The following is a 27,601-nucleotide window of genomic DNA, read 5'->3' on the forward strand; positions in this document are numbered from 1 at the left end:
TGCATTTAGCTGCCTGAGATGTCTCAGCATTTTGTAATGCTCTTCAATGATGCTAGCTTTAGGTTTGTATGTGCTTGAACAGGAAGGATTCACGAGGCTGCCTAAGCAATTACTTCCTCTTTCCTACATCCCCTGACGAAAGAAAGCAGAAACTAGTTTTGAATGTGAGCAAGGCTTCCCGGCTGTGGGGGTAAAGGCTGCCAGCTACTTGCCTGTTCCTTCATAGCTTGGACAAGGCACATGTGCATCGCTGTTACCTGTACACTGCTGTGAGAGCCCAGTGGAAGGCTGCCTGTGGTTTGTCATAGTGCTAATAATGTCGAGAGGCATGCCAGGAGCTGCACCAGCTGAGGCTTTTGACCAGGTTTTGCTGAGGATGCTTCTGCTCTGGTGAGCTCAAGCCCTGCACAACCAGAATGTGCGGGTAATGTGGGTTGCTATTAAGGGCAGCCACACGTCTTCAAAAACAGCACTGTGTCTAAATTAGTGCTATAATCCATCATTGCTTTATTTAATGGCCTTCAGAGCTGTTTTGGCAAGGATAATCTGTCTAGGATGGGCTGAAAACTACTGCCTGTTTTTTGGTGGTGAGAGGATGGGCTTTCTGCAGTTGTCTGAAGTAAAATCCTGCAGCATGGGCCCTAGCCAGTGCCATGAATCGCAGTCAGAACTAGTCTTCTACCCCCAACACACACGGAGTGTGTTTAGTCTCACGTTTCACACAACTGGAACCGCGTTCTACTATCTCCACAGGTGATTTTTGTCCTGGTGCAGCCATGCGGCGATCTCAATACCCGTCTTGAGAAATTCAGGCTGGTTTCAGAATGGACTCCGAAATCTATTTGTGGGTTTTCGCGGTAACGCTTTTTTTTTTTTTTTTTTTTTTTTTCCTCACTTACTAGCCAACGCGGGGCGGAGAGCGGTGTCAGGCGAGCTGCCGAAGGAGCCCGCCCCGCCTCACGGAAACGTCGCTTCAGACGCCCCGGGGCCGGCAGAAATGGCGGCGGCCGCGTTACCTCAGCTCCGCCCAGGGGCGGTGCTCGGCCCTTTTGGCGCCAAGCTGCGACTGCTGCTCCCGCCCAGCCGCTGCGCTCCGCTCCACGCCGCCCGGCCATGGCCTCCCCCGCTGTACCCGGCTACTCTCCCGGCTTCAAGAAGCCGCCGGCGATGCTGCGGCTGAAACGCAAACGGCTGCGGAGGTGCGAGCCCGCCGCTCCCGCGAACCCCCGCTGCGGCGCGGCCCCGCGGGCCCCCTCCGCGCCAGCCCGCCGCAACCCTTTCTCCAGCCTGGACAACGCGCCGCGGGCCGGCGGCGCCCCTCAGACGGTGGAGCGGGCCCGGCCGCCGCCGCCGCCTGGAGGAGACCCCTTGGTAGCACCATTCTGGCAGGTAGGACCGACCCCGGCCCCGCGGGGGGTCGCGTTTTCTCTTCCCTGTGGTGAATGGCGGCGGGGAGGTAGGGGCAAGGCCCGCCGTCAGCGTCCACCCTCCGGCCCGGCCCGGGCCGGAGGGGTGGACGCTGACGGCGGGGACGCGCTTGGTGCCGCCCTCGACGTTTCCCTACCAGGGACGTTTTTTGAAATTATCGACCTAGTTCTTATTTTGCACTGTATCTCACACTCCTGTTCCTGTTCAGCTTTTAGAGCCCGTGGGTGAAGTTGAGCCCCCCAGGAGAGCAGAGCCCTCGGAAACAATGGACATCCTCGCCCTAACCCGTGTGAGCTGCTGAAAACTTTTTTAGCCGTTCTCAGTTCACACAAAAAATCACTTAATATTTGATGACGCATCTCTGTATAATCAGGAAAATTTCTTAAATTGCCTTAACGTTTACTGAGTGACAGCCTTCTGCCTGACTTTACTGCTGTTGTAGTTCTAATTGACAAAGGTTGTTGTCTTCTGCCAGTTTTATTACCATGTTTACTATAATTATTCTTAGTTTTTATGTTTTGTTGAGATAAGGACGTTCTTCAAAGTAATAAATCTCCTGCAGTCTTATTCAGCTACAGAAGGGGAACAAACAACTTCACCAGACACACTGGGAAGAGGGAATACCTACCTGAAGGCCAGTCCTTGCAAGAGGGTTTCAAGCAGGCAACATCTAACGTTATAGGTTCAGAAACTTAAGTTCAAACTAACGTAGCAAAATAGAAAAATGATCTCTCAAAGAGAACAAACTGTCCTAGAGCTCCTCAGTGGGTTGTTTTGCATCCTCTAGGAAACGCCTGACATCACAATCACCATGAGAGGATGACGGGAAATAACTGTTTTGGCATGAAAATTCTTGTGTTCATAAACTTCAGGCTGAGTTTTCGGGTTTTTTTAATCATTCATCCTTTTACCCATTCTTAGTTTATGACTTCTGGAAAGACAGCCGTGAACAAAAACCCTCATTGTGGTTTTGGAAGCAATATAATGCCATATTTCTGTTGGAATCCATTACTGATTAAAATAATCAGTTGAGTATAAACTGTGACTTTGGTTAGCCTATGAACAGTCAGACTTCATGTAACTTGGAATCTCCCTGCCACAGCTATTTTTTTAAGCATGCCTCTTATGCAAGTACTTCCTTAGGATCCAAATGAGCATTATGATCCAAAACTGACATTTTTGCTGTTGCACTGAACTGGCCAGAAATGTGCAGGAGACAGCAGATTTATCTTGTCTTTTTACAGGCTGCTAAACTCAAGACATTATATATAGTAGTGGTAGTCCAGTATCTGGTCTGCCTGCCACAAAAGTCATATTAAATTAATACGGGAGGAAAGCTAACCATGCTAAAATATAAATAAGTAGCGACATAGGTGGTTTTGGTGGTTTGGTTTTGGTTGTTTTTTTTTAATTTTCTATGAATTAACTCGTGCTGTTTCTGTTTTGTAAGGACCTTCATTTACCTGTTGCTGTACCTGAAATTCCCTCTGCACCAAGACATGAATTTCCTGCAGACTGGAGTATTAAAACACGACTTCTATTTGTGTCTTCCCACCCTTTTACATGGGCAGAACATTTAAAAGCACAAGAGGAGGCTCAAGGATTTGCTCAGCATTGTAGAGCTACAGAAATAAACTTACCACAGAGTGTGCAGGTAATGTGTTGGAGGGTAGCTGTAAGCTCGCCTTCAGAAAGGAAAATGTACCTTTGCACCTTTCCTTAAACATGCTGGCAGTGAAGGATTGATTCTTTTTTTATTTTGGTCTTGCATTAAGAATAAGGCTCATTTAGACTACTAACCTAATTCCATCTGTGGTTTGTACCTGAAGTGGCAGACAGTGATAAGTAAGTGGCCATTCAACTTTAGCTGTGGAGCAGTTGGGGGCAGGGGGGCAGCAGTGGTGTTTAATACTTAGTATTTTTTTAATCTGTCTCTTGCAATGCTGCCTTAAGTAAAGCATTACTGTCCTCATAAAATACTTTTTTGACTTCTAGGAACCAAAACTGTCAACAGAACTGCGTTGTGCCTTCCAGCAAAGCCTCGTTTACTGGCTTCACCCTTCACTGCCATGGCTGCAGCTGTTCCCTCGGATTGGAGCAGATAGAAAAATAGTTGGAAAGGCTAGTCCTTGGTCACAGGATGAAACCTTGCAACAAGTGCTGATGAGTGACTGGTAAGGGGAAGCAAACAACTAGCGTCTTTAGCAAGATTAAGACAATGGGATTTTATTAATGCACAAGCTCTTTGCAGTTTTATGAGAAAACTTTTTACATGATTTTGGGTGGTTTTTTTCCTCAGCTAGAATCCTCATTATTTTGAGGACCAGGTTAAGGAAATGCAAGATTGAAGCAACCTTCTTGTGTTAAATGCTTGTCTCCAATTCTAGTTTTGGGTAGAATTCTATAAATCCTGTCAGCAGATTGTCTTTGCTTCGTGTAAAACCACATGCTGGACAGCAAGTAACACTGGAAAGGCATAGCATTGGCAAACAGGATGCCTTTCGAACCACGTGCTTACAAAGCAAGTATGGTGGAAGAGCACAGCACTGACAAACAGGCTGCATTTCAGAGGAGTGCAGCTTCCTAAATCTTGAGCATGTGTGAAAATCTGGCTAATCATTCAGTGTGCATCACTAACACCCAGCCAAGTCCAGTCTGATGTGTCAATAGAGTTGTGTTTTTCTAATTTGCAGGTCTGTCAGCTTTACTTCTCTGTACAATCTGCTCAAAGCCAAACTGTGTCCCTACTTCTATGTATGTACCTACCAGTTCACTGTCCTGTTCCGTGCAGCCGGTCTTGCAGGAAGTGATGTTATCACAGCTGTAATTTCTCCCACAACTAGAGGTTTAAGAGAAGCCATGAGAAATGAAGGTGAGGTGAAACCAGTCTAGCTATGATTTGAATAGCTGATAAAGTGCATTAGCTTTGCAATGGTGTTAAAAAACCAACCATTGCTTTCTTTCCTCCTTTGTTCAAGGCATTGAGTTTTCTTTACCTTTGGTAGAAGAACATAGAACCAGGAAACAGAAAAACTCTGAAGTGAACTTGGAAACAGAAGTTGCCAACAGCCTTGAAGTGGGTAACAGCATGGAAGATGGAGAGTATGTAATAAGTCTTCTACAATGCTAGAATTCAAGGGCATCTACAGACTCCTGTATGTTCCATTTGGAAAACCTTCCTATGCAGTATTGCCTTCTTATTACTGATTCTGTGTTTCCCAGACAACCAGCTCCAAGTGATGATGATGATGATGAAAGTTTCTCTTGGCTTGAGGAGATGGGAGTCCAAGACAAGGTTAAAAAACCAGATGCTATTTCCATTAAGCTGTATCCTTTCTTTGCATGACAAGATGTATGACACTGGAAAACTATGCAGATGTTACCATTTTGCAGTATAGATAGTTTTATATAGGAGTTTTATAAAAGCTTTTGGGAACTTACTTCCAAGTAATAATCCTCATACTGCTGTGTATTAAGAGACTCTGCATGTCTTTTGGGGTTTCTTTATGACAAGTATTTCTAGATGCTTCTCTTCTTGAAGGAAAAGCCATTGTGAATTGTTAATGTAATTCTGTAAGATCCGTTAGCTCACAAATTGATTGTGTCACTTCACATGTAGGCTCACTGGAAAGACTCATTAGACTTTTTTTATATGTTTAAAGAAAAGGGTGTATGTTCATGTAGGCTAGGCTCACACTAGGTAGTAGTGTGGCACAGTGAGGATGCAGCTGTAGACCAGAACAGCTGTTGCTGAGATCCTGTATGTTTCAGAGGGACCGATTAACTCTGTCTTCCTGTGTTTTCATTTGCACTTGGAGTACCTGAAGTTTTTAATAATGAGATCAGAAGTCAGGTTTAAGATGCTGCTTAACAGCTGAAGAAATAATGTGGATCAGTGTAAAGCTTGGAGGGTTTATTTGGTTTTGTTTGTTTAAATGACTTGCCACTGCCCTGACCAATCAAGGGGGTGATTTGTGGATTTGCACTGCTCCAGTTCTTCCTGTGATGCATTGATGGTTTTCACTTCCCTCATGGTTGTCCTTTGACTCCAGTCAATACAGGCATAAGGAGAAGCACGAGGTGCAGATGGATCACAAACCCGAATCCCTTGCATTAGTCAAAGGAACAAACACATTCACCTTGCTGAACTTCTTGATAAACTGTAAGAGCCTCGTGGCTGTTGCGGGTCCACAAACAGGGCTTCCACCAACTTTGCTGTCCCCTGTCGCTTTCCGAGGTGGTACAATGCAAACACTCAAAGTAAGTAACAACCGTCTCCCATTTTCTCATAAGGAAAAGAAAGTTGTTTCTTCAGCCCGTAGATTTAGACACTGACTTGGTATAGTTTCCCTTGGGTACTGCAGAGTAATTTTTGTTGCTATAGCCTGAGTTAGCGTTTTGACTGCAACTCATCTCTATCCACATAAATCTGTGCTGCTAAACTGAAATCCCAGTACTTCCATTCTTCACACCCTGAGACGTAAGAGGTTAAACAGACTTCCCAGATACTAAAATGGTTCTTAAGAGACTCTCCTGAGATCATACGGGGTCTCAAACCATCACAGCTACTTGCAATGAGGGAACCTTGGAACTGTGGCTTGCCAGCTGTTACTGTAAGGAGGTGGTGGATGCTCAAGGGTATGCTGTTAATACAGGTAGCGCGGCAGTCTTCCACCAGAGTAGTTGTTTGTACTGTTCTTCTGCAGTTAACTTTCTTAGTACTGCCCAGCATTCCTGTGTATGGCAGTCAGTACATTTTAGAGTTGTTCCAAAGTCTGTAAACCCATCAAAATAACCATGTATTGACCAGTAAGTTGACAATGTTGAAAAGTATTTTGAATTTTTAATGGGACGTGGCACTGCAGTGTTAAAGTATGTGAGAATTAGGGGTTGACATAGTGTGTCAAAATGTAATCCTATGTCATCTTGTCTTCAGGCTAGAAGTATAAATGCCAAAGCCAGAGTTCACTTGGTGTACGAGGACCGGTTCAGTTTGGAGGTTGTAGGCCCTGTCATGCCTCATTCCCTGCATGCATTGACCATGCTGCTTGGGTCCGCACAGAGGGGAGCGTTCTCAGCTGTGCTATACACACACGAGCCAACTGCGGTGTTTAACACAAATCTTGACAGCGCAAGCCCCGCCTTAAATAAGGTAAGGGAACTAGCAGCAGCAGTCTCCCCTGTTAGGAAGAGTATCTTATTACAGACCATAGGACACTGAGTGGCACAAAACTTTCCCTTAATGGGTTTACACCCAGTTACTGTGATCCTGCCTGGCAGTCCTCATGGCTTGTCATTCCCTTGGAAATGGAAAAATCAGAAAACTATCTATCCAGGAATTCCCCAGAGGTACACAAATGAGCGTTAAGAACTAGAGGCACTTCAAACAGAAATACCTATTCCCCGTCTCTCTTCTTCATGTGAATTTCTGCAGGAAACCGCATACAAAGATCTTCCTATGTATGGACTGCATCCTAAGACTTTGGAGCAACTGAGGCAGTGTCCAACACTAGGGAAGTCTTCCATCCGGTCTTTGGAAATGAAGGATTATGCTTACACCTGGAAGTCCTAGGTATGCTCGTTCCATTTAATGGAAAACACTACTCTCTAGTGTGCAGGCGCTGTACTACAGGGGCAGCACCTACGCGGTACTGGGGGGATTGCACATCACAGACAACAACTATTGCATGCCACCTGTCAAAAAACACTTCAAACGACTTTTGGAGGAAAAGGCCTTGGAAATCTCCTTTTGTATTTTAGAAAGCCTTTTTCAAATAAAACTTGATAAAACACAATTACCTGTTTTATTGGTCTGACTTGGGTCCAGAAGGTTGTATTTCTCACACACATGCAAATTTGATTCTGAAGTACAAAATTCCTGCTGCTGCTCTGTGCAGTAACTCGTAACTACATTGGTTTCTCCAAGAATTCCACCCATCCCCTTTCAAAACTGCTTCCAGCACCTTGCGAGAAGCTTGATAGCTGCAGCTTGGTATGTTGCACCTCTTGGTTTAGTTGGATCTGACCTCCACAAAGATAGATGAAAGTCAGCTGGACACAAGCAGAGTTCTGGCTGCAGCCAAGTCAGACTAAAAGGTTAAGATTCCTCGGAACAGCTTGGCATAGCTGTCTAGCATTCCCCTACCAAACATTAAAATGAGCCGAACTTTCAAAAAGCTATTGGTACAAACTATGACCTGAATCAGACCAAGCTGGGAAAAATAGAATAGTTGCACCAGGTGATTGGAGATGTGGAATGTGAGAGGCAGCGGGGTCTGTTCATCCAACGCTGCGTGTTCACAGCAATAGCGAAGCCTATTGACAGGTTTAATCGAGTCTGTTTCACTTCAGGTTGAGTAGTCAAAGCTGTTCTTTTGGAGGTGTGTACACTGCCTTTTAGGGGATCAGACTCCTGCAGCAGCAAACGCTGCATCTGAAGAGCAACATGTAGAATACTGTCACACTGGTGCACTCCAGCAAGATTCTCAGTTTGGCCAGTATTTTGCACAGAAACAAAGCAGTGTTCACACCACACGGTCACCGTTACTACAGGGCCGTTTGCCTGCCCTCTCTGAAACAGTAGGAGATGAGAGCCAGGTCTTGAAGAAACAACTGGTAAACTTTAAAATGTGGGCAGGTGAAGAAGTTACTGTGGATTGAGGCATGGCCTCCCAGTTACTTTGTATGGACACCACTTGAAGTATCCTACCCCAAGAATACAGTGTGTATACAATTACACTGGAATACTTCATGTTAGTATCTCTTACTTGACAGTAACTACCATGACACTGTCCACCTTGTGGTACACTGAACAGGACATCTAGAAAAGCTCAAGGAAAGCCCCTCTCTTTTGATGGAAAAAGGTACCTTAGAATATTAAGTACTTTGATAATGTCAAATACTTTTGTTTCCAGTGGAGTTCAGGGTAGTGCAATCCATTAAATCTTTACACTTCTAACTAATCAGAAAGGAAATTACTCAACTTTTCCCCTTTGATTAGTATCAGACACCAAGAGTGAAAATCCAGTGCAAAGGGCATCATGAGGAACACCAGAAGACCAGGTTTCTGAAGTGGCTGGTGTGTTAACGCTCCTTTCCAGTCACTTTTTACAAGCAATAGCCATCAACTCGATGCCTTTTTTATCTGGCTTGTCTGCCTCCGTCAGTCACAGCCTCTGCTGCTGGGTTCTGCAGTCTGCTGTAAACGAACTGTTAGCCCAGCGCTACGGGTCACCACGAGCAGTTCCCAAAGCAACCACATTCTGCTGCACTGAACAGAGCGCAGCTTCCCTGGCTGTTGTAGGTGTGAGCCCCCCCCCCCCCCCCGCCCCGGTTCTGAAACGGGCACCACCTCCCAGGTGCACGCCTGAGGAACAGGCCTGCTCCTAGCGTGTTAGCACATGGGACAGGTGAACTGAAAGCAACAGGAAAGCAATTTTAATCAAGTTAATAACCATTTTGGTCTGGGAACTCAAGCCCGTTTCTAGGAAATACTTTTTTCTATTAATTTCACTTCCAGTTTGTATTTTCACATCTAGCCTGCGAGAGTGCCGGAGGGACACTAACACCAAGGAATAGCTTGCAGTCATTAAAAAACAAATTTGAATTGCAGTTACATTCTTGTAGTCTAGAACTGTAATTTCAGAAATGCGCCACCAAATTCTTTACCAGATGCTCTGCACCACCACCTGAGCTGTAGCAGCTCCTTGCACTGTAAACTGTGCGCGCTGGGTTTAAGTCACAGCTTTACCTGTGATTTCAGCAGCGTACTGCAGCTGCTAACGGCTCTGGGATTCAGTGCTCCCCTTGAAGCATACTTGGCTCCCGTGGGTGAACTTTCCCTCTAAAAGCTACAGCACCGCACTAGCCAGCCTGCTGCTCTTCCACCTACATTTGCAGTAGATATTACCATTATTCCAGATGCTCTTAGAGCATTAAGTTTTATTTAAACCTGTCTGAATGGCTGAGTATTCATCACAACTATGATTTGTTTGGGCCGACTGGGACTTCATAGAGGTTTTTGCACTTCAAGAAGCAATTTCAAGTTTTCCAAGACAGAAGAACTTCCCCTTCCTGCTCCTCCAGTCCTAACTATGAAAAACCTACAACTTAGAAGACTGCCAAAAAAATAGTTCTGGTGGAAGCTGGCTGCAAGTTCTCAGGCACCTGTTTCAAAATGCTCCTCCCCTGCATGACAGGGAAGTCAGAAGCACTTTCAAGGTTACTTCTAGGAAAATAATTCTGCAGCAAAAGGAAATCAAACGGCCAAACAGATCACACCTTCCATCAGCGGGAGTCACAGACTATTCACCTTTAAGACAGCTGAAGTGCTGCATAAATAACCAGGTTCCAAGAGAGTGTTTCCTAGTTGTTCTTTTTAATATATCACTACTTATCTATTCCTGCATGCAAAGGACACTCAAACCAATTCAAATTTACATATTTAACAGAAACACATTGCTGCACTAGCTTTAGATTCATGTATCATTCTAAACAACAAGGAATGAAACTAAAACAGAAACCTCAAAATCAAGAACTGTCATAATTAGGGCATTACAGACCTTAATTATTTTTTTTTTTTACAAGTCTTCCTTAAGACCAAAGATTAAATCCACATACAGTACCACATCTTTAAGGCATGAAATCCAGAACTTTCCTAAATAGTTATTTTTTAAATGGAGTCTTCAATGGGACTGAATTCATATCTGCTCCTTGCTGCTGTGAGATAACATGTATCTTTACATTATACATGGGGAATACAGACCAAGAAAAAAAGAACAAAACAACAAGTACAAGAGATTGCATGTTCCCAGATTTGATATTGTACAGCCATGAGACCAGCGCTGACATGGACGCCACAGACTAAAAAGAATGATCGACATCTCTGGTGTTGCAGCTCTATCAAACCAGACATTTAAGCACGAGGGTAACTGGGAGCTGCTCCCACATCCCGAGTTAATTACTTTGAGTTGTACATCAAAAAGCCAGACTTCAGCTATGATCCCAGTTCTCCCCAGAGCAGATCTTCCCATCACTGTACCCTATTTACTTTTGGCTTTTTAGACACACCTTCCAACTAGTTCGGCAAGCAAGGCAAGGAGATCTTCAAATATTTAGTCAGAGACTGAAGGCGAGAAGCCAAAGGGAAAAAAGTTTAATTCAAGACAACTATCTCCATGAAAATTGAGATTAACTTAAGCATTTCTAGAGCACTTTGACAGACTAGTAAGGGGCTTTGTTCCTTGGAAGTGTGTGTGGAGAACCAAATACCATTTCTCTGCTGTACACAACACGAGACATCGATCCTCGTCCCTTCAGGGTAAAGACAAGACACCTTGTTCGTAACAGTTGACAAAATACACACAAGTCACCTTTGTGGAAGAAGAGGTACTAGTCGTTCTTCACCTCCATGTTCCTACCACCCTTGCAAAGATCATTGGCTTTAGGCCTGAGCACAGCCTGACTGTGGACAAACTGTTTTGTTCCTGTCCCAGATGAAGCTCTGGTCAGTAGGTGATACAGGAGACCTCAAAAAGACTTCTGAAATAAGCACCTGAACTACTAGAATCCGTAAATCCTGGCAACACACTCGTAACTCAGACAAATCTGGCAAGAGGTGTACAATGCCTTTTCCAATTCAAAGTGCACATAGCTAAAGTACTAATACTTCTTAAATTAAAAAGAAAAAAAGGGAAGGGGGAAAGGAAGGAAAAGCTCTCGACATCCTCCCCCTTGTCAAACTGCCAAAACTCTGGATCAGGCCGTCTCCTTGAAGGCAGAGTACCATTACACAAAATTTAAGCCCAAGGAGTTAATTTGGTAATCGTCCAAAGCAACCAAGAATGACTAAAACTGATTCTGCAACCCTAACAGCTGCTGGTGATCTTCATAAAGCGTACTTTTATACTGTGCGTCTCTTCAAAAAGTTGTTTTGGCATACATTTTAATTACTGCTTACTGACCAGTGATTAAGATTATGAACTTGTGCTGCTTTATTGACCAAGTTGGGTACAACAATTTAAGCGTCATTCTACCCCCTCCCTCCCCCCCAAATCCAGTTGTAGATCTGTTAGAGTTTAAAATTCACATTAACCACAAATTCATACAATCAACATCAGGCAGTGTGTTAATTTGTTTGGAATAGACAACTCCATCATCCCCCTTCTTAGAACATGCAGGGAGAGTCACCTTTACATTGCAAGTCTTACCGGTTCCATTGCTGGACTTTCTGCCATCCCTTTGAAAGCAAGTCTTTTTGCCTAATAACGAAGGTCCTAGAGTATGGGCTGTATGGCCAGTTGCAGTGCACCGCCAAGTTAAACCCCCGAGCAAAATTCAAAGAGAAGCCGCAGCGTTAACGCTGTACAACAGGGCTAGCGCCGCACGCTCTCGCAGGGGTCACAGTACTGGCCCGGTATCTGTCCAGCAGTACACGCCAGCCTCGACTAGACTAAGGTAAGCCGCACGACCTTTTACCAGCTGTAGGCAAAAGCGCACGAGTAGCTTTACCGAGACCAGGGAAAACTGCAGCATAGTACAAAACAGTATGAAAGTGTTAACATTCCGTATTGAAGAGAAATTGCATGAGTTTTAAAACAAGGGTTTAGATTACTGATGCCTCCAGAGTCTGTCGTCTGATTTAGTCATTTAAGAAATAATTACATCACTAATGTAAACAATATAAACATACCAAAAACTAAGTATGATTTAAATACATTTTGATGGTACAAAAGAAAAACCTGAAGGTGTCTGTACAGTTTTTACAACGTGGGAATTGCCAATGTATTTACAACATGAAAGGGCAAATACCATTTTTTGTGCAGAGTAAAATTATCTGAAATAATGTCAATATAAAAAACAATATCTAGCGGTGTGAGGCACTCCTAAACATGGTGGTATTAACCATGCTTTCCTTTGGTACAAGTCCCATCGCTTGGAGAGCCGCAGTTGCTGCTGTGGCTTTAGCATGCTTCTTATTAAGGCTGGCAAAAGTAGGCCTATATTCATTTCCATTGACTCTCACCTGTTTGGGAAAGAGGGAGGAAAGAAGAAAGTGTCAGCAAGTGCCTCTCCACTTCTGTTCTGAGCCAGCCCTGCACAGCTCCTTTAAGCACATTCTCTACGCAATTCCTCTTTAGCGGTAGACAAAATCCACACCTGGTTTGGAAGCAGAATTGTTTCCAAAAAGTAACTGCTAATACAAGATACTATGTGAAAAAAAAAGCCCGCATCTTAAGATAAAACTGAAGGACAAAGAACAACTACATTTTGCTCATTACCTTTGCAACAGTAAGACTTAACATCACACCTGCAAGAATATGACACCACATCGGTTAATCATTTTATTAAGAAGTGAAATGGTGTGTTTCTTGACAGATTTTCAGGTTAATGTGCTCGAGAGCACTGATTTGGCCTGCACAGAAACAGGACTTAGCATCGAGACAGTGCTTAGCAGTCCTCAGCCGCCCCCGAGACGGCTCACATGTTTGTATACAAACACAAATTTGGAAGCCAACAGCAAACGAGGAAACTCAAAACGTACCTTAAAGATAAAATGTTTGCGATGATCAGGCCCACTATCATCCACCAACACAAATTCAGGTGGTGACCATCTTCTTTTGTTACAGATCTCCATCAATGCAGAAACTGGGTGTTTACCTTAAAGATAAAATGTATTTGAAATTTCAATGCCACTATCAAAGCGGTCATTTTAAATGAGTTTAATTTTAGATGAGTAAGAATCTTACCTGAAAGATCCTTCATCACAACGTAATGTCCAGATCTCTTTTGTGCCTTCTCTCCCACAGCAACAAGCCCTAAACAAAACACAATACAGTTTACATTTACGATTCACACCTGATTTCTGTATTCTCATCACTAAAGCACTAACATGTATCAGTGGAGATGAAACCTGGGGACACCATACAACTATCTTTTCAGAAGTCTTTCAAACCTCCCTTTCATCCAGCATTTCTTCCCCCTCCGTACTACACAACATTCTTCTCAACTGCTCTAGTCAGACTCTTAACAAACCAGGTAGTAGAAAACTTTAATTGACCTTATGCAAGTCAGGAAACACCCAGTTTTCAGTGCCCTCTTTGGAGAAACACTGAACAAAGAGATACACCTAAAAAAAATTCTCTCGCAGTATTTGTTCTGTGCAACCCAAAATTCATCCACTACCTTAACAGTTTGCCTCTAACATGCTAAGCATTTACATTATGTCCATTGAACAGTAAAAAGCGTACCTAGTATGTTCTTTTGCGATACAACTGATACAGTGTTCTTGTAACATTCCCTTTTTACTTAATGGTATTCATATACTTATCCTTTATGTACAAGTTCACAGCCCAATTACCGTAATCTCAATCACATCTGAATACAAAGCAGAAGCAAAGCATCCGACTGGGCCTCAAGTCAGTACAAAGAGCACAAGTTCCAGTGGAAGTCACTGTGAAACATGGAAGCTGGACATTTTTCTTCTTAAAATCTTACAAGAGTAAGAAATAAAATGTAGTAATTGCCAAAAACGTATCACATGCCAGTAACCATGCCATGCGTAGGAAGCAACTCAATTTTCTCTCCATTCATTTTGCCTTCATCTTAAATACACACGAACAAAATACCTGTCCGTTTTTTCAGAGTTTCTTGGACTTCAATCCTTCAATATTACTTTTGTTTCTTACCTCAATTTGTTTCTGTTCCTGGTGTGAATAAAGACAGGGAGATACTGCAATTTTTCCAGTTTCTTCCTGTTCCTTCATCTTTGGTTGGCATTTTGATTTGTTTTGCTTTACAAGAAAATCCTCCCCTCCTTACCGGATTTTCATCCTAATATTCACGCAGCTCCTAATTAGGGACTTTTCAAGTGGTATGAAACCCTCACAGACAACAATCATTGAAACAAAGTTGTTGGTTTTTTCCTTACAGAATCTTATATCCAAAATAAACACAAGACTTCCACCAAAGAAAAAGCTCTCATGTCATTCTTCACATTAATACTGTGTCCCACTCACTCTAAGTTGCTGACACTTGTCTTCCACACCTGGTACCTGGTACCTCAAAAGGTATTTTCAAAAAAGCTGCAATGGACTCTGACAAGCTTTGCTGACGGACCAAGATTCTTTGAACACGGACAACCAACAATTTACTGGCTGACAGCAAAGGTCAAGGAGGGTTTGTTTTCAGTGCTGCCTGTGAGAGAACTACAGGTCTCACTCAGCATCTGGAAAAAACAGAGTCTAAGGGAAAGCTATGGCAAAGGCAGACAACCTTGCGGTTCACCTCTTAGTGCAGCCTGTTGAGTAACTCCTCAGCTAACTGCGGGCTCCTGTATCTAGAAACAGTATTTTATTTGGGGGATAAGTTCTAAAAACGTGTGTAAAACCCTTACAAAACAATACTTAGTAACAGACTTAGTAACAGTTACTTCATAGCAGATACTCCTTACAGTCTGTCTTAATAACAGACTCCTTGTATAAATTTCTGCATTTTCCTTAAACCTCTACACAGAACTTTAAAAAAATAGAACTGACTTTTTATATATTTAAGCATCAAAAAACACTAATGTTTGAATAACCTTTTCAGCTACCCATCATACGTGTATACGGTCACTATTCAGTTGCTTCTTTGTAACGCATGAAACATGCATGCTGCCTCTTCATAATGCAAGCTGTCTCCCTATATTATAGACTTGGTTGGCTCAACATGAAAGATTATTCTTTGCCAACACAGAACCCCTCTATATTATTTGTGGAAATTATGGGATAAGGTTGCATATACGATAGTAATATTTGAGAACTATTGAAATTATGCAAAGCCTGGCCATCACTAGGGTTATCAGTATTTTCAGATAAATCTGTCACATGCCAGGGGAGGCATCCTTTAACTCCATCTAACATTTTCAATTGTTATTGAAGACCGAGCATTCTGAAGCAGAAAGAGAAAACTCTGTTACAGAATGCCTAGCAAATTGAGGACTGGATCCTGTCTCAGGCCTTAGGGCTTGACGCTTGAAACTTCAGTATCAAATTCTGCAGACGTTAAGGAAATTTATATCAGAAACCACATGAGAATCCCAGGGCACACTTCTAGAACTGGAAAGCTGAGCTGTTGACACAGGTGTGTATCACCAAAATGTTTTTAATGTTCAAAACAATCACAGGTTGTGTAGCAACATGGTCTCTTTCCTATGATGTGACAAGAAGCAAGCAACATAATGAACAGAGCTAACTCTTCCCTCCTCACCACAAAAATCCTGCTGGAGAAAACAATACTGAAATTGACTGTTTTCCATTTCTTCCCTCTGACTAATATTAATCAAGCTAAAATGAAGGAACTCTTACCAGCAGTGAGAACTTTACAAGACAACATCTACAAAGATCACAGTAACTAAATAACAGGAACAAAATGTTTTTCAAAAGTTTTCTTGGCAATCATTCTGTCATGAAGTATCTTTTTTTTTTTTTGTTCCCTCTCCTTTCTTTAAACAGAAAGGTTGCACACAGAAGAAAAACAGCTGAAAAGCAAATTTGGTCATTGTTCATATAAAACAAAGTCGTCTGTATTATTGTGTTCTGTACTCTGAGACTGTTGCACTTCTCCATTTATACATGCTAGGAGGTCTTCAGAATTTAGAAAGCCATGAGTATTTTCATAACCTAGGCTTGTTTTCTCATTTTCTACCTCTTCGCATTTAATATTGAAATGTTTAAATTATACTTTCACCACTAGCTTGGTCACCAGAGCAGTACTGAACTACCTCTGTGTTAAGATCTAGCCATTTTGACCGCTAAAGATTCCTTCAAATCCAACACTATCTCTGCAAATGAACTTCAGAACATGTGCATTTACATGCATTGTTTTCTTCTGAGCTCAATTACGAGCACTGAAAAAAGCTAACACAGACTCATAATTCAAAGTATTTTCATGCACTGATATTAGATGTGACCTATTTAATATAGTAATAAATTCCCAGTTTTATAAAAATATTTAGGAGAACAATAGTAAGAATTTGTTTTCCTGCAAACAGTGTTGATTTTGGTAACATGCATAATAGAACAATTAAATTATAAATCTTGACTGCTGAAATTCTACATCTTGTATTTAAAATGGTTAGAACTTGTATAGGTATTTCAGATAGAAAATGTTCGTAAACATTCACTCTGAAAACAGAACTCTTGCTACATATGCTGGCAAGATGGCCAATCATACAAACCATGCTGCCCCAGCTTAAGCAGCAGCACGCTGCCTGTAATTAAAAGGACAGTTCTTTTGAATCAAGTCAGACAAGTGCAACAGTTCTCCATCTGTGGCCATGGACTATACAAAAAAGAAAAAAACCAACAAACCCACAACAAAAACAAAAGAGGAGGGAACTGCTAAAGCAATCTTTGGAAACAATCAGAGAAACATCACTGTAGCTGAGCAGAGGTGCTTGCCTGCAGCAGGATCAAACTAGGAGATGGAACAGCAATGAGATCAGATGGACAAAAAAGGAAACAATCCATTTCTAAGACCTAAAACCATCGATATGCCAGCCTGTTCATGTCAGGACTTCAGCTGAAAGGCAGCAGGAACTCAGCTCTAGCTCTCACCTCTGTCCTTCACCCCAGTTGAGAACCGACTGAACCACTCAGTCTCCTATACTGCCCCACTCCTGGCTTCAGCCACTTTCTCCAGAACAACCATGGCAACTTTTCCACAATTCACTTCCCTGTCTGTGCATTCTCCATACATCCAACTAAACTACATCTCTAATTAAAGAACCACTGAGAAGCACTTTTGAAAATGGAAAGTGAAAGTTAGGAAAGGCACAGAATGTCTGGAAGAGTTCACAGGTGTAAGGACAAAGCCTATATATATAATCCAGGGCTTGAAAAAACTAGTACCAAAATCATCTGCATCATTCTGTTAACTTTTACAGTGAAGCTGTACCCACAAAAAGCTTACTATTTCAAAGTTATTTTGCCTACCTCCAAAACACACATGGTAAGTTTATACTGCCATAAGACATTTAAGGAAGGGCTTACCTTTTCGATCTGTCTTAAAATCAACCATTATCGGCTCAACGCTGCCTTCTTTGTTTTTCCCAAGCCCTTCTCCTTCTCTCCAGCCCATTTTTCTCATCAGTTGAGCTCCCATTCCTCCAGTTACAGGGGCTGCTCTTAAGAACTGATCCTATCCAGAAAAAGAAAAGTAAAACAAGTCCTAAAGTTAGCACTGGGATTGTAAAAAATAAGTGGGAGCTTCCAAAAAAATGCTTCTAACAACCTTTCACAGATTCAATTAAAAAAAAAAATACACCTTAGCTTTATATACATTAACATTTTGTATAAACCAGAATTCACGCAGACACACGAGACAAATCAATGTTTTCAAAAAAGAACAACTTAAGAAAATTCTAATGCAATCCAAAAGTGGCAAGTGACCGTTTCAGACATATGTATTTAATAAAATGATAACCGTCCATTTTTAAACACGCTACTTTGGTTCCAATGCATCTCTTCTCATCTTGTGAAAGGAGGCAGTGTTAACTGTTTAACTGGCAACACGTGTGCCAAGTGTACCTAGTTGTTGAACAAAATACAAGCACATTTAGCAATGACATTCACATAGTGTTTAGGCATATTTTAAATATTAAAAAAACCTTCCCCATTTTATTACACAGCAGTTGCACATTCAAGTTCTACTCTGAAAATCCACATGAAACATACAGGTTTCTCTTTTTTTTAAAAAAAGGAAAAAAAGGCGCTTAGCCACACAGTTTAGCAGCAGCAGTCTTCACATTCTTTCAAATCATCATTAACATAATAGTTGTTAAATGGTGAAAGCTTATAAACAGAAATTTTAAAAATCTGTTTTGATGTAAAGAACTTTAAAAACTCCTTAAATGTTTACGTACCTAGGCCTCGATGGCCGCAGTGTTGTGAATAGTAGGGCTGGCATTGACCGTGGCAAGAAGGCAGCTACAAGGATTTGACCCTGAAACAAGTTTCCATATAGAGGGGTGAAAGTTCACAGGTTATTCTGTGAACTATCATCTCTCTTCTGCCCCCCCCACTGACCCAATAAGTAAGTCAATCATTTCCATCACAGCAAAAAATTGCTTGCCTTAAAATATACAAGTTTACACACTGGCACTGATAAGTCCATCAGTTATTTTGCATAGTAGGTTAGATGATACAATGCCTAGTAGTTTTGTGAAAATTTTACTTACTATCAAAGCAAATTAATAGAACAGTTTGGTTTTTTTCCTCCTTTAGTTTGAGTTGTGGTTGCAAAAGTAAGCATTTCCCAGATTTGGACAAAGGACTGAGGTCCTTGGTTTTGATTTGTACGTAAACAAAACCAGAAGTCTTACTTTTGCAGAGACTAAGGATAATGTATTTTTAAGGGGATTTCAAATTGGCAACTGACACACACTAATGGTGCATGTGTGTAATCCCCACCATACGTGGTGTTAAAAAATTCTAAAAATTCTAAAAAAAAAAGTAGTTGTTGAAGATTGTGGTAGGACTCCTCCAAATATTTATCTATTAAACAGTAAACACCTATCAATCATGCAACTGGATGCTGCACTTAGTAACAAAGTGGTCTGATGGAAGAGTAGAGGCTAAGTGCACCTCTCCAACTTTTTTTCTGACTGGTGCAGACCATGCAGTGTGTGTGTACACAGAGATAATCAGTTTCTTTGATACGAACTGCCTCGAGCTATACACCTAAAATGACTTTTACTTACTTCCATTTTCATCCTCCCCTCTCTTTTCCAGGAACCTCTCATTAGAAAAGGGCAACCATGCCGAGAATGATACAAACCCCAGTCAATGTCACCCTGGGTTCCGATTCCTCTTTTGTACCTGCTTTGCAATGATAGAATTTTCAAAATAAACATCTGTTTCATTATCACCAGTGTGTATTCAGTTCACAAATGACAAGAGTGCAATTTCTTGATGAGGTCGTTTTAATGTTACACAGCCTTCTCACCACACCTGGAAATGCACTGATGTGGGGTTAGGATTGGTGTAGGAAGAATGGAACCAAAATACTACTATTTGTAGTTAAAAATCAAAGCCCTGAGCTCCTGTATAGGGATTACCAGAGCCTGAACAAATTCCAAATACTGTAAATAGAGTTCTACATTCCGAAGTGCACTTTACTAAAAACACCTCTTCTAATGTGTGAATTCAGAATCCTATCTGGTAACTTTAGTGTGAATTTTTTACACTATGCTGACTCTCAAACACATACAGCAGAACCAAGACAACAAGGAATTAGATATTTAAGTTTTGTTTCTTTACAGAAAAGCTGTACTTGTGCATCACACTAAAAGGCTAACTGAAGTAACTCTGGTACCAACATGAAAGGAGCCAGGAGAAGCCTACTTCGATTCAGTTTACTGAAGAAGCAGAGAAGACCAGCAGCAGGGGAAAAAGTTCATCTTTCCATCCTGGTTTTGGTTTTTTGGTTGTTTGGGGTCTTTTTAAATAATAAACTGAATATAAATTCTAATGTCACATGTACTATTATATTGTCTAACTACTTTTTTATAATTTAATGACATACTTCACTCAGCCCATGACTTACTACAGTATGGGTAAGAACTAGTGCTGTATTTGTAATTCCATTTGAAAACATAGAAATAGTAGAAACGTTACCAAGAGCAGGGAAGACATACGTTTCTTTTCAGTTTTAAAAATCATAAAAGGCCAAGTCTTACAGAACTACTTACAAGCTATGTACCCTTGCAGATCTGGCCCATAAGGAGGATATAAAATTGAAAAGTATGTAATACAATAAACCCCCAGGTTTCTAAGTTATTTGGTTACTGTTGCCAGAATCAACTAATTATTCACAAAACAATTGTTTTCTTTCATTCATTGATCTCAATTTGAGTAAGCCTGCATGAGAATTTAATACAATTTTTCTCATCTTTTGATCTCTAAAATCCATGAAAGGTCTGCCAAATAAAGCATACTTCCATTCTGCCAGCAGATGGACACAACTAAGTAAGCCACACTCTTGTGTCAACACTTATTCTTTAACAAGAAGGCTACAGAGTAAAACCAATCGCTTAAGAGGGTTTTAAATGAACTTTAATTAAGACCATTCCTCTTTTAGACATATGTGAGGGCAGCAAATCTGGGAGGACATGAATGCCTGAATTAGCATTTAAGGGTTCAAACAAGCAAATCGTAATTAAAAAAAAAAAAAAAAAAAAAAAAAAATCACACCTCAAAGATGATTTTACAGGGTTTTTTTCTGGAACACAAGTTGGACACTCACAGCTATTAACTGCAACAGCAGTCTTCAATGCTGTATGCTGTCCTTTCCCCAAACTTAACAATCTAACAGCACCCGCAACATCCAAAACATTAAAGCCATAATTATGTAAGAGATCTTGAAATACATCATCAGTTTCTGCTCTCTGAAAAGAAAATACCCATTCCTTCTCACAATGCTGACATGGCTCTAAAACTTAAGTTCTGTCAGAAGGAAGGTTTATTTCTTTTGAGCAATAATTCATTAAGCAAAAGACAACAAAGCCTTAAAGGCACTAGGTGGACAGTTTCAGCTAAAGCAGAATGGGCTGTCTTAAAGATTACTTTAAGACTAACTCCAAAGAATTTCTCCAAGTCAAGTACCAGGAACAAGCATCTATCTTGGCAAAACTGCAAAGTAACTGAATTTTCCATAAAATAAACTGGCACTTTAAGCAGCAGCCACATTCCTTCCCCCATATAAGAGGAAGAATACCTTTCTGAAGAATCCCATCAAATGCCTCACAAAACCTACGCTCACCATCAGCTTCAAGAGCTTCTGTTCACAGCTTGTACATACAATCAGCAGAAATTAAACTGAGGATAGCTGGAGGAAAAAACATTTTGAGTACTGAACAGGGAGCCAGTCCAAGATCACATCAAGTTGATTTGCCTTGCCATGTGGCCTTCATTTCCAAGAAAAGCTCATTGTGTTGTATAAGGCAGTGAAAATACAAGTGGCCTTGTCAGAAGGTCAGCAGTCCTTCTCCAAGTGGCAACCACAAGACTTAGTTTTACCTCCATTATTAGCATGCGTTTTACTCATCTGCTATGGCTGTGAATAACGGAAGGAACGCTTTAACTCCTCAGAACCTACTACACAAAGCAGAGCATTCTAATGTGCCATACATGGCACAACTGTGTTGTGCTTTAGCACAACTAAATGAAACTGATCCTGAGGCATTACCCTGTGCACATAAAATGTTGCAGAAACCTTGTTTTGGAGAGCAAGTTTAGGCTATAGAACTAGGCTGATAAATCCAGAAAAGAAGTGGTGAGTCTGGGAAAGTCTGAGTAAGTAGACCTCAACAGAATTTGCTTGAGAAAAAAAAAATAAAATTGACCACTTCCTCTGATCTGACGTTTATTCAGCGGCATAGTGAATTTGTAAGAAACAAGGAAAGAAACAAAAGAAGCAACCTCCAGAGTAAGTAAGTAGTATTTGTGAACTGATTACACCAATGATGATAAACTGAAACAGAAACCACTTTTCAAAAGAAAAAGATAATACTGTTCATAAGTCTGTTTTAATGATACAGGAAACCTAACAGCATTATTATGCCTTTATAAATACTGCTCAGAACCCTAGGCATAAACATTAAGAATAAGCACATTACTTAGAAAAATAAACCATACTTCTAATTGGTATGCCGATCATTCAAGAATGCCACATTAACCACTTCAGTAACTAAATCCCTCAAAAATTACATTGAGATAAAACTGAAACTGCAGGCATATTTTGGTTTGAGTACATATTACCTCTCCAGAGTAATTTTTAAAGTACAAAAAAAGAGCTGAAATCCAAGAAATGCAAAGTGAAGACAGCGCTTATCAAACAGGTTCCTCAAGTACTTCAGTTCTCCTCCTCTCCTGACAGCACTCTTTTGTTACATCTATCCAGTTTTGTGCCAATCACAATGTCTGCACATGTTCTAATTCTTTGTTTAATGATACACAAATAACTAGCTGACACGGGCTCTGTTTCTGCTAAACAGTGCTTGACCAAAAGTCCTGTTATGGGAATCACTTAAGGTAATTGCCGACACACAATGCCTTAATGGCAAATACCTTCAGTCAGAAAACTGCGCTAATTTACACATACAAGACAGCCCAAGAAACTCCACAGCCCTACTAGCAAATGAAAAATTAAAAAAAAAAAAATAAAAAAAATTTTTTTTTTAAAAAACATTAAAATGCATTTTCCTAGGACAAAAAAGGGGGTACGAATCCGACTTCAGTGCTACACTGTGTAATTAACAGGAACGAAGTTATACAACTTCAAGTGCCTAAGTAGAATACAACCTGTGCTTTGCATTTCATGGTTAGTTTGCATTCGTATCACTGAGAAAGATAACATGCATTCATAACCCATTATCCCTACTTCACTTTTTTTTCTGTGAAATTACTCTCTAACCACAGTAAGTGACTCATTAAGTTCATCAAACCTAGGTTTTGTGAAGGCTTTCACAGACCCCACCATCCTAAAAAAGCCAGGTTGAGTCTTGTGTAGCCCCTAATGCATTTTGTAGAGGGCGCATGACTATCACTACTTGTCATTTCATGAGTTTGATGGAATGTGTGTGCAAATATGGAACCTGGAAAGAGCAAAAGAAGTCAAGCTGAGGAATGCCAGAGCAGGAAAAAGAGGACTGTGTCCTCATCTTCTTCACCCAACAACTCTTCTTGTTTCCAGTAGCAGCCTCCTTTCTGACAAACCACATGATGCTTGCTAGGGAGGATGCCTACTACTGCAAACCTCTGCGTTTTTACAGCTATGGGAAGGACAGAAGTGCTTCCTTCTGCTGGCTCACTCTTATTTCTAGATTCAACAAAACGTTCCAATATGCTTCTGCTCCTCACAGTAGTCATGTCCACAACCCAAAGACCAGACTCTTCTCTCATTTTCCCCATACAAAGCATTTGGTTGATTTTTTTTTGTTTTGTTTGTTTTTTAAAGTAGATCAAAGAATGACGTTGAAAGACCGAGGAAAACACACTTGTCTTCTCCACTTATTTTTTGTTAGTGGACACTCCCGTTACTGTAAGGCACAGAAAACCACCACAGAACCTCAAAGAATGAAAGTGAGGTGAAGAGGCTTGGGAAAGAGATAATCACAGATGCTCCCTTTCCACTGCCTTGGGAACTCACTCAAGGAAGGGAGAACCCTCGTAGGCTTGCTGATCCCTTTCACAAGCCTCGTGGTAGAAAAGCTCTCCTTTTCTCACCAATACATCCCTGCCGAGTGCTTTGTATTTCTAAGTTCCTCTGCCAGGGACGATCATTGCAATCATCAAAAGCCAACATCCTGTTACCATCTCAGAAATTAATAATTGTTAAAATAAGACTTTATCATGTATGCTTTGTATTAATACTGAGCAGAGCTCAAAAGATTCCCATCTAGCAAGTAACTTGGATGTCTGTGTTGCCTGGCTCTCTGTATTGCCTGGCTATATAAAGTGGAAAAACAAGTTAGTGAATCTTGGCAAAAATATTTCTATTTTTAGGATGTTGTAATTCCAGACTTCTGTGTTCAATTTACACCAAGTTTTATGGAAAATTCTACCCTAAGCCTCAAATCTAACCTACCAGTTTCGAGGGTTGTCTTAACGCTATGTTCTGGAAGGATAAGCAGATACAGCATATACTCAACTATATTACTAGTTAAGACTGACCAACATAATTAATTATTCTTTTTGTCTGAAAGGTGGATATTGCTTGAATTCCTCAGTTCTACTTCTTGAAGAGAACCAGTTCAGTATTCATTTTCAAAGATGAATCATGAATTATTAAACTTATAAAACGCATGTATGTATGACGCACCACACCCCAAAAATAAGCCAGTATTACCCTGGAGTAAGAGGTAACTACTTCACTGTAGGATAACATTAAACTTATTAACCCAACTGCAACTCCTGGTTCAATACTCCAAATCTTTGGCTCCCAGAAAACCCTGGTGATACAAATAGAGGCAAAGTAGCGATCAGGTAGAACCAAGTCAAACAAAATGGCAGTTCAGGACTTGGTTCACTGAAGTTGATGCCAAAACATCACTGACTTCAACAACATCAGGATCAAACCTTGCCTGATCTGTTCCAATACCATAAAAGTAGTGATGGACCTACCACTGCAACCATACCAGAATCATGAATGCCATTTCAGTGTAAGGTAACAGTATATATGAACCAATCTGACTCAAATACCAGACGCACACCTTATTGAAGTACTCTGCCATGAGCAACACCTTAATGCACAACAAAATGGACACAGCAGGAGCAAGTATCTAAATTGATCAAAGACAATGATTTAACTCAACCTGTTGTACTTGACACATGCATTACCATAGGTTTTTAAGGCACATTTTTTGCATTTTCCGATACTTCCACTGCTATTTAAAATGTGACAGTTAGACAAGTATGTCTGCGTAACTTCTACCTTTCTAATCCATGCTTGGGGACCACTGTTGGTCAGCTCATCTGAGGACAGTATCTGTGCTCCAGTACTTCCTGTGAACTGGCCAGGTATGGAGTTTGATTGAGCCCAGGCGTCAATCTACAAAATAAAAATCAAATGTAAGACCAAAATAGAAATTTTCCGTATTTTTCCTTTGCAATTCTCTGTTGCTTCTCAATAATTTTCATGACGATGCCTCACTGATGTTTAGTGCTGTGTTCATTAACACTCATTTATAAGCAGATGCTCCAGAAAGCAGAGCATCTTTGTAAGTTAACCCTAAAGCCTGAGCAGAAAGTCTAGCAAGTTTATGGTTCATGGTTTGCTTATCCTCAAAATCACTGTTATGAAGTGCAAACTGAAAGGTAGAATTCTTCAACAAGTGCCTATAAACTGGGCTTCCAAAAACCTGTACTTAAAATACCTTAAGAAAAATCAGCTGGTATGAATGGTAAATATTTACTTTGCTTAAGTTCATCAAAATGCTGATGAAAATTTTCAACATACCTGTTCCTGTGCACGATTTAACATGCACATGGCCTCTAAATCAAATGTGTTTTCATTAAGCCTTTTCTGAGCCACGGCTCGATCATTCATAGCTGTAGTTATGTCCACACCCTAGGAAGAAAAAGATTATTTTTAAAAATACATCAGACCACGATAACATTCATTTGATCTGGAAAATGCTGTTGTCGAATAAATGCTACAAATGCTACAAAGTTATTTTACACATCAAATGGTTAGTTTGATATACAATTAGGTAACACTGAAAAAAATCCTGGGACTATTTGTTAAGTATATACAATATAGGCTTTCCTAAACAAATACAACATCTGAAATTAAATTATAACACCCTGATAATTTAGCATCACCTGTACAGACAAAATATCAGAAAAATTATTTTCAAAGAACTGCTTTGGGCACCAAAAGTTCTGGTGTGTAATACTTAAATAGAGAAGCACATTATTGTCCAACAGAATCTTATTAACCAACAGAATTAAATGTAATTTAGTTATTAAAAAAAAATGCCTTCAGAGAGCTGTTCACATGAGCACTCTACCATTAAGTCACACTTGAGCTTCAAAGTTGTATGTACAAAAAAATTACAGCAAGAATCAGACGTATGCCACGATCTTGGCTTTAGTGTTTCAAATCCTGAATCTTCAGCCTGAGGTAAAACCACACTCAAAAATTTGACTGATTTGGTAAGGATTATTTAGATCTGTGCTGCTAAAGTATAATGAAGTTTAAAGAAAAAGAGATTTGAAACTCTCTCGCACATACTAATCAGAATCACTTGTGTAAAAAAATACAGAGCAAATCAAGAAGCTCCATGCAAACCTCTACTCTGTGTGCACAGCAATCAAAAGAGAAATCCAAAACATTTGGGGGTATAAAGATGTAATAAATTATGGCTAGTATAGAGGTATTCTGTAAAATTACTTGTGCCTTGTTCTTCAGAAGATACACATTTTACGGATCATTCTATTTTGAAAGGACAAAAAGAACAGTGCTCAGAAACAAGTGACATTTCTTTGGAGATAAGCATGTTAAGGAGACAAAGGGCTGGAACTGTTTGAGGTAGGGAAGAAACCAAATAATCAAAACAGCAGGTGGCATATAGACATAAAGTTCATCATTTCACTGTTTTTGTTTTACGAAAGACTTCTACCTTTTGTTAGTCGCTACCTCATAACCTTAGCCTCTCACATTATACTACAGAGGCAGCAGAAAAAACTGAAAAGAATTTAAAATTGACTGCTAAACAGAAAAATACAGTTAATCCGCAATACCTCTGTATCGAAAACCAGGTCAAGATTTTAGAAAATACTGGAAAACAGTAAGGGACAGACTTGAATATCTGCAACTGCATGAAACAGAGTAATTGGTTTTGTGCTCTATTAAATCTTCACGTAAGATGGGGGATTTTTTAGTATTTTTACTGTTCAGGAGAAAAATTATTTCTGTTAGGAGGATCATTGCTGAAACATCTGGCACTGACCAAGACAGACTTAAAATCCAGGAAGTCCTGTATGTCTGTGAAACAGAGGTTCAGTGTTTATTTATTGTCCCAGCTGACAAAAACACAATCATAAACAAGGCACAAGAAGTAAAAGGCTTTCTAACAATCACCTAAAGCGATGGTCACATACGTAAAAGAATGCCTGTTTAAAATACATACTTTCTTGAGTTACTAAGCTTCCCTTACATATTAAAGAATTATTTTAACTGTTTGTTTGTAAAACTGGTTCAGGAGATAAATAAAAGTTATTCTACTCACCAAAAGCTTCAATCCAGCAATACACATAGGCATGCAAGTAGTCCACTGAAACCACATTGGGACCACTCACATACTTAAACATACATGTGTACTTTAGTGCTTTACCGGACTGGGGCCTATTAGTAGATACCCTGGTTAGTTAGAATTCCCATACACTTTCCCCACATAGTCAGTCACCATTTTGGAGACCATCGTGGCTTTGTATTATGTCAAGACACTCGATGGCAGCTTTGGATCTTGAAAAAAAAAAAAATCTCTGCTTGAAGTATGAAAAGTTATTATTATAAAGTCAAGTAAAACAGTTCCAAGTTCAGCATGCTATTCTCCGTAAGAGTTCTGCCTTTCCGATCCTGACTTCTAGTAACATTTCCCCACAGACACAAATCACAAAATTGAAGCAAG

The 27,601-nt window shown here is 40.5% G+C and overlaps 2 protein-coding genes across 10 annotated transcripts in view; one reads left to right on the top strand and one right to left on the bottom strand.

Moving 5' to 3' along the window:
- Positions 1 to 963: 963 nt before the first annotated feature.
- On the top strand, positions 964 to 7,223 carry DONSON (DNA replication fork stabilization factor DONSON). Its single transcript, XM_055802636.1, has 10 exons — positions 964 to 1,389; positions 1,637 to 1,717; positions 2,879 to 3,082; positions 3,424 to 3,602; positions 4,122 to 4,300; positions 4,407 to 4,530; positions 4,651 to 4,755; positions 5,490 to 5,688; positions 6,365 to 6,580; positions 6,863 to 7,223. The coding sequence occupies exons 1-10, from the start codon at positions 1,114 to 1,116 to the stop codon at positions 6,998 to 7,000; spliced, it is 1,701 nt and encodes a 566-aa protein (XP_055658611.1). The 5' UTR covers positions 964 to 1,113; the 3' UTR covers positions 7,001 to 7,223.
- Positions 7,224 to 9,785: 2,562 nt separating this feature from the next.
- Positions 9,786 to 27,601, bottom strand: part of SON (SON DNA and RNA binding protein) — a 41,490-nt gene continuing 23,674 nt past the window's right edge. For 2 of the 9 annotated variants that reach the window (XM_055801518.1, XM_055801519.1), the window contains exons 7-12: positions 25,426 to 25,536; positions 24,901 to 25,017; positions 17,460 to 17,607; positions 13,176 to 13,244; positions 12,971 to 13,086; positions 9,786 to 12,451 (exon numbers count right to left, since the gene is read on the bottom strand). In XM_055801518.1, the coding sequence (XP_055657493.1) occupies positions 12,293 to 12,451; positions 12,971 to 13,086; positions 13,176 to 13,244; positions 17,460 to 17,607; positions 24,901 to 25,017; positions 25,426 to 25,536 (720 nt within the window). In that variant the 3' untranslated portion in view covers positions 9,786 to 12,292. The other 7 variants (XR_008746780.1, XM_055801520.1, XR_008746782.1 and 4 more) reach the window with 7 other exon arrangements.

The sequence above is a fragment of the Falco peregrinus genome, chromosome 4 (genome assembly GCF_023634155.1).
Source record: "Falco peregrinus isolate bFalPer1 chromosome 4, bFalPer1.pri, whole genome shotgun sequence".
Lineage (NCBI taxonomy): Eukaryota > Metazoa > Chordata > Aves > Falconiformes > Falconidae > Falco > Falco peregrinus.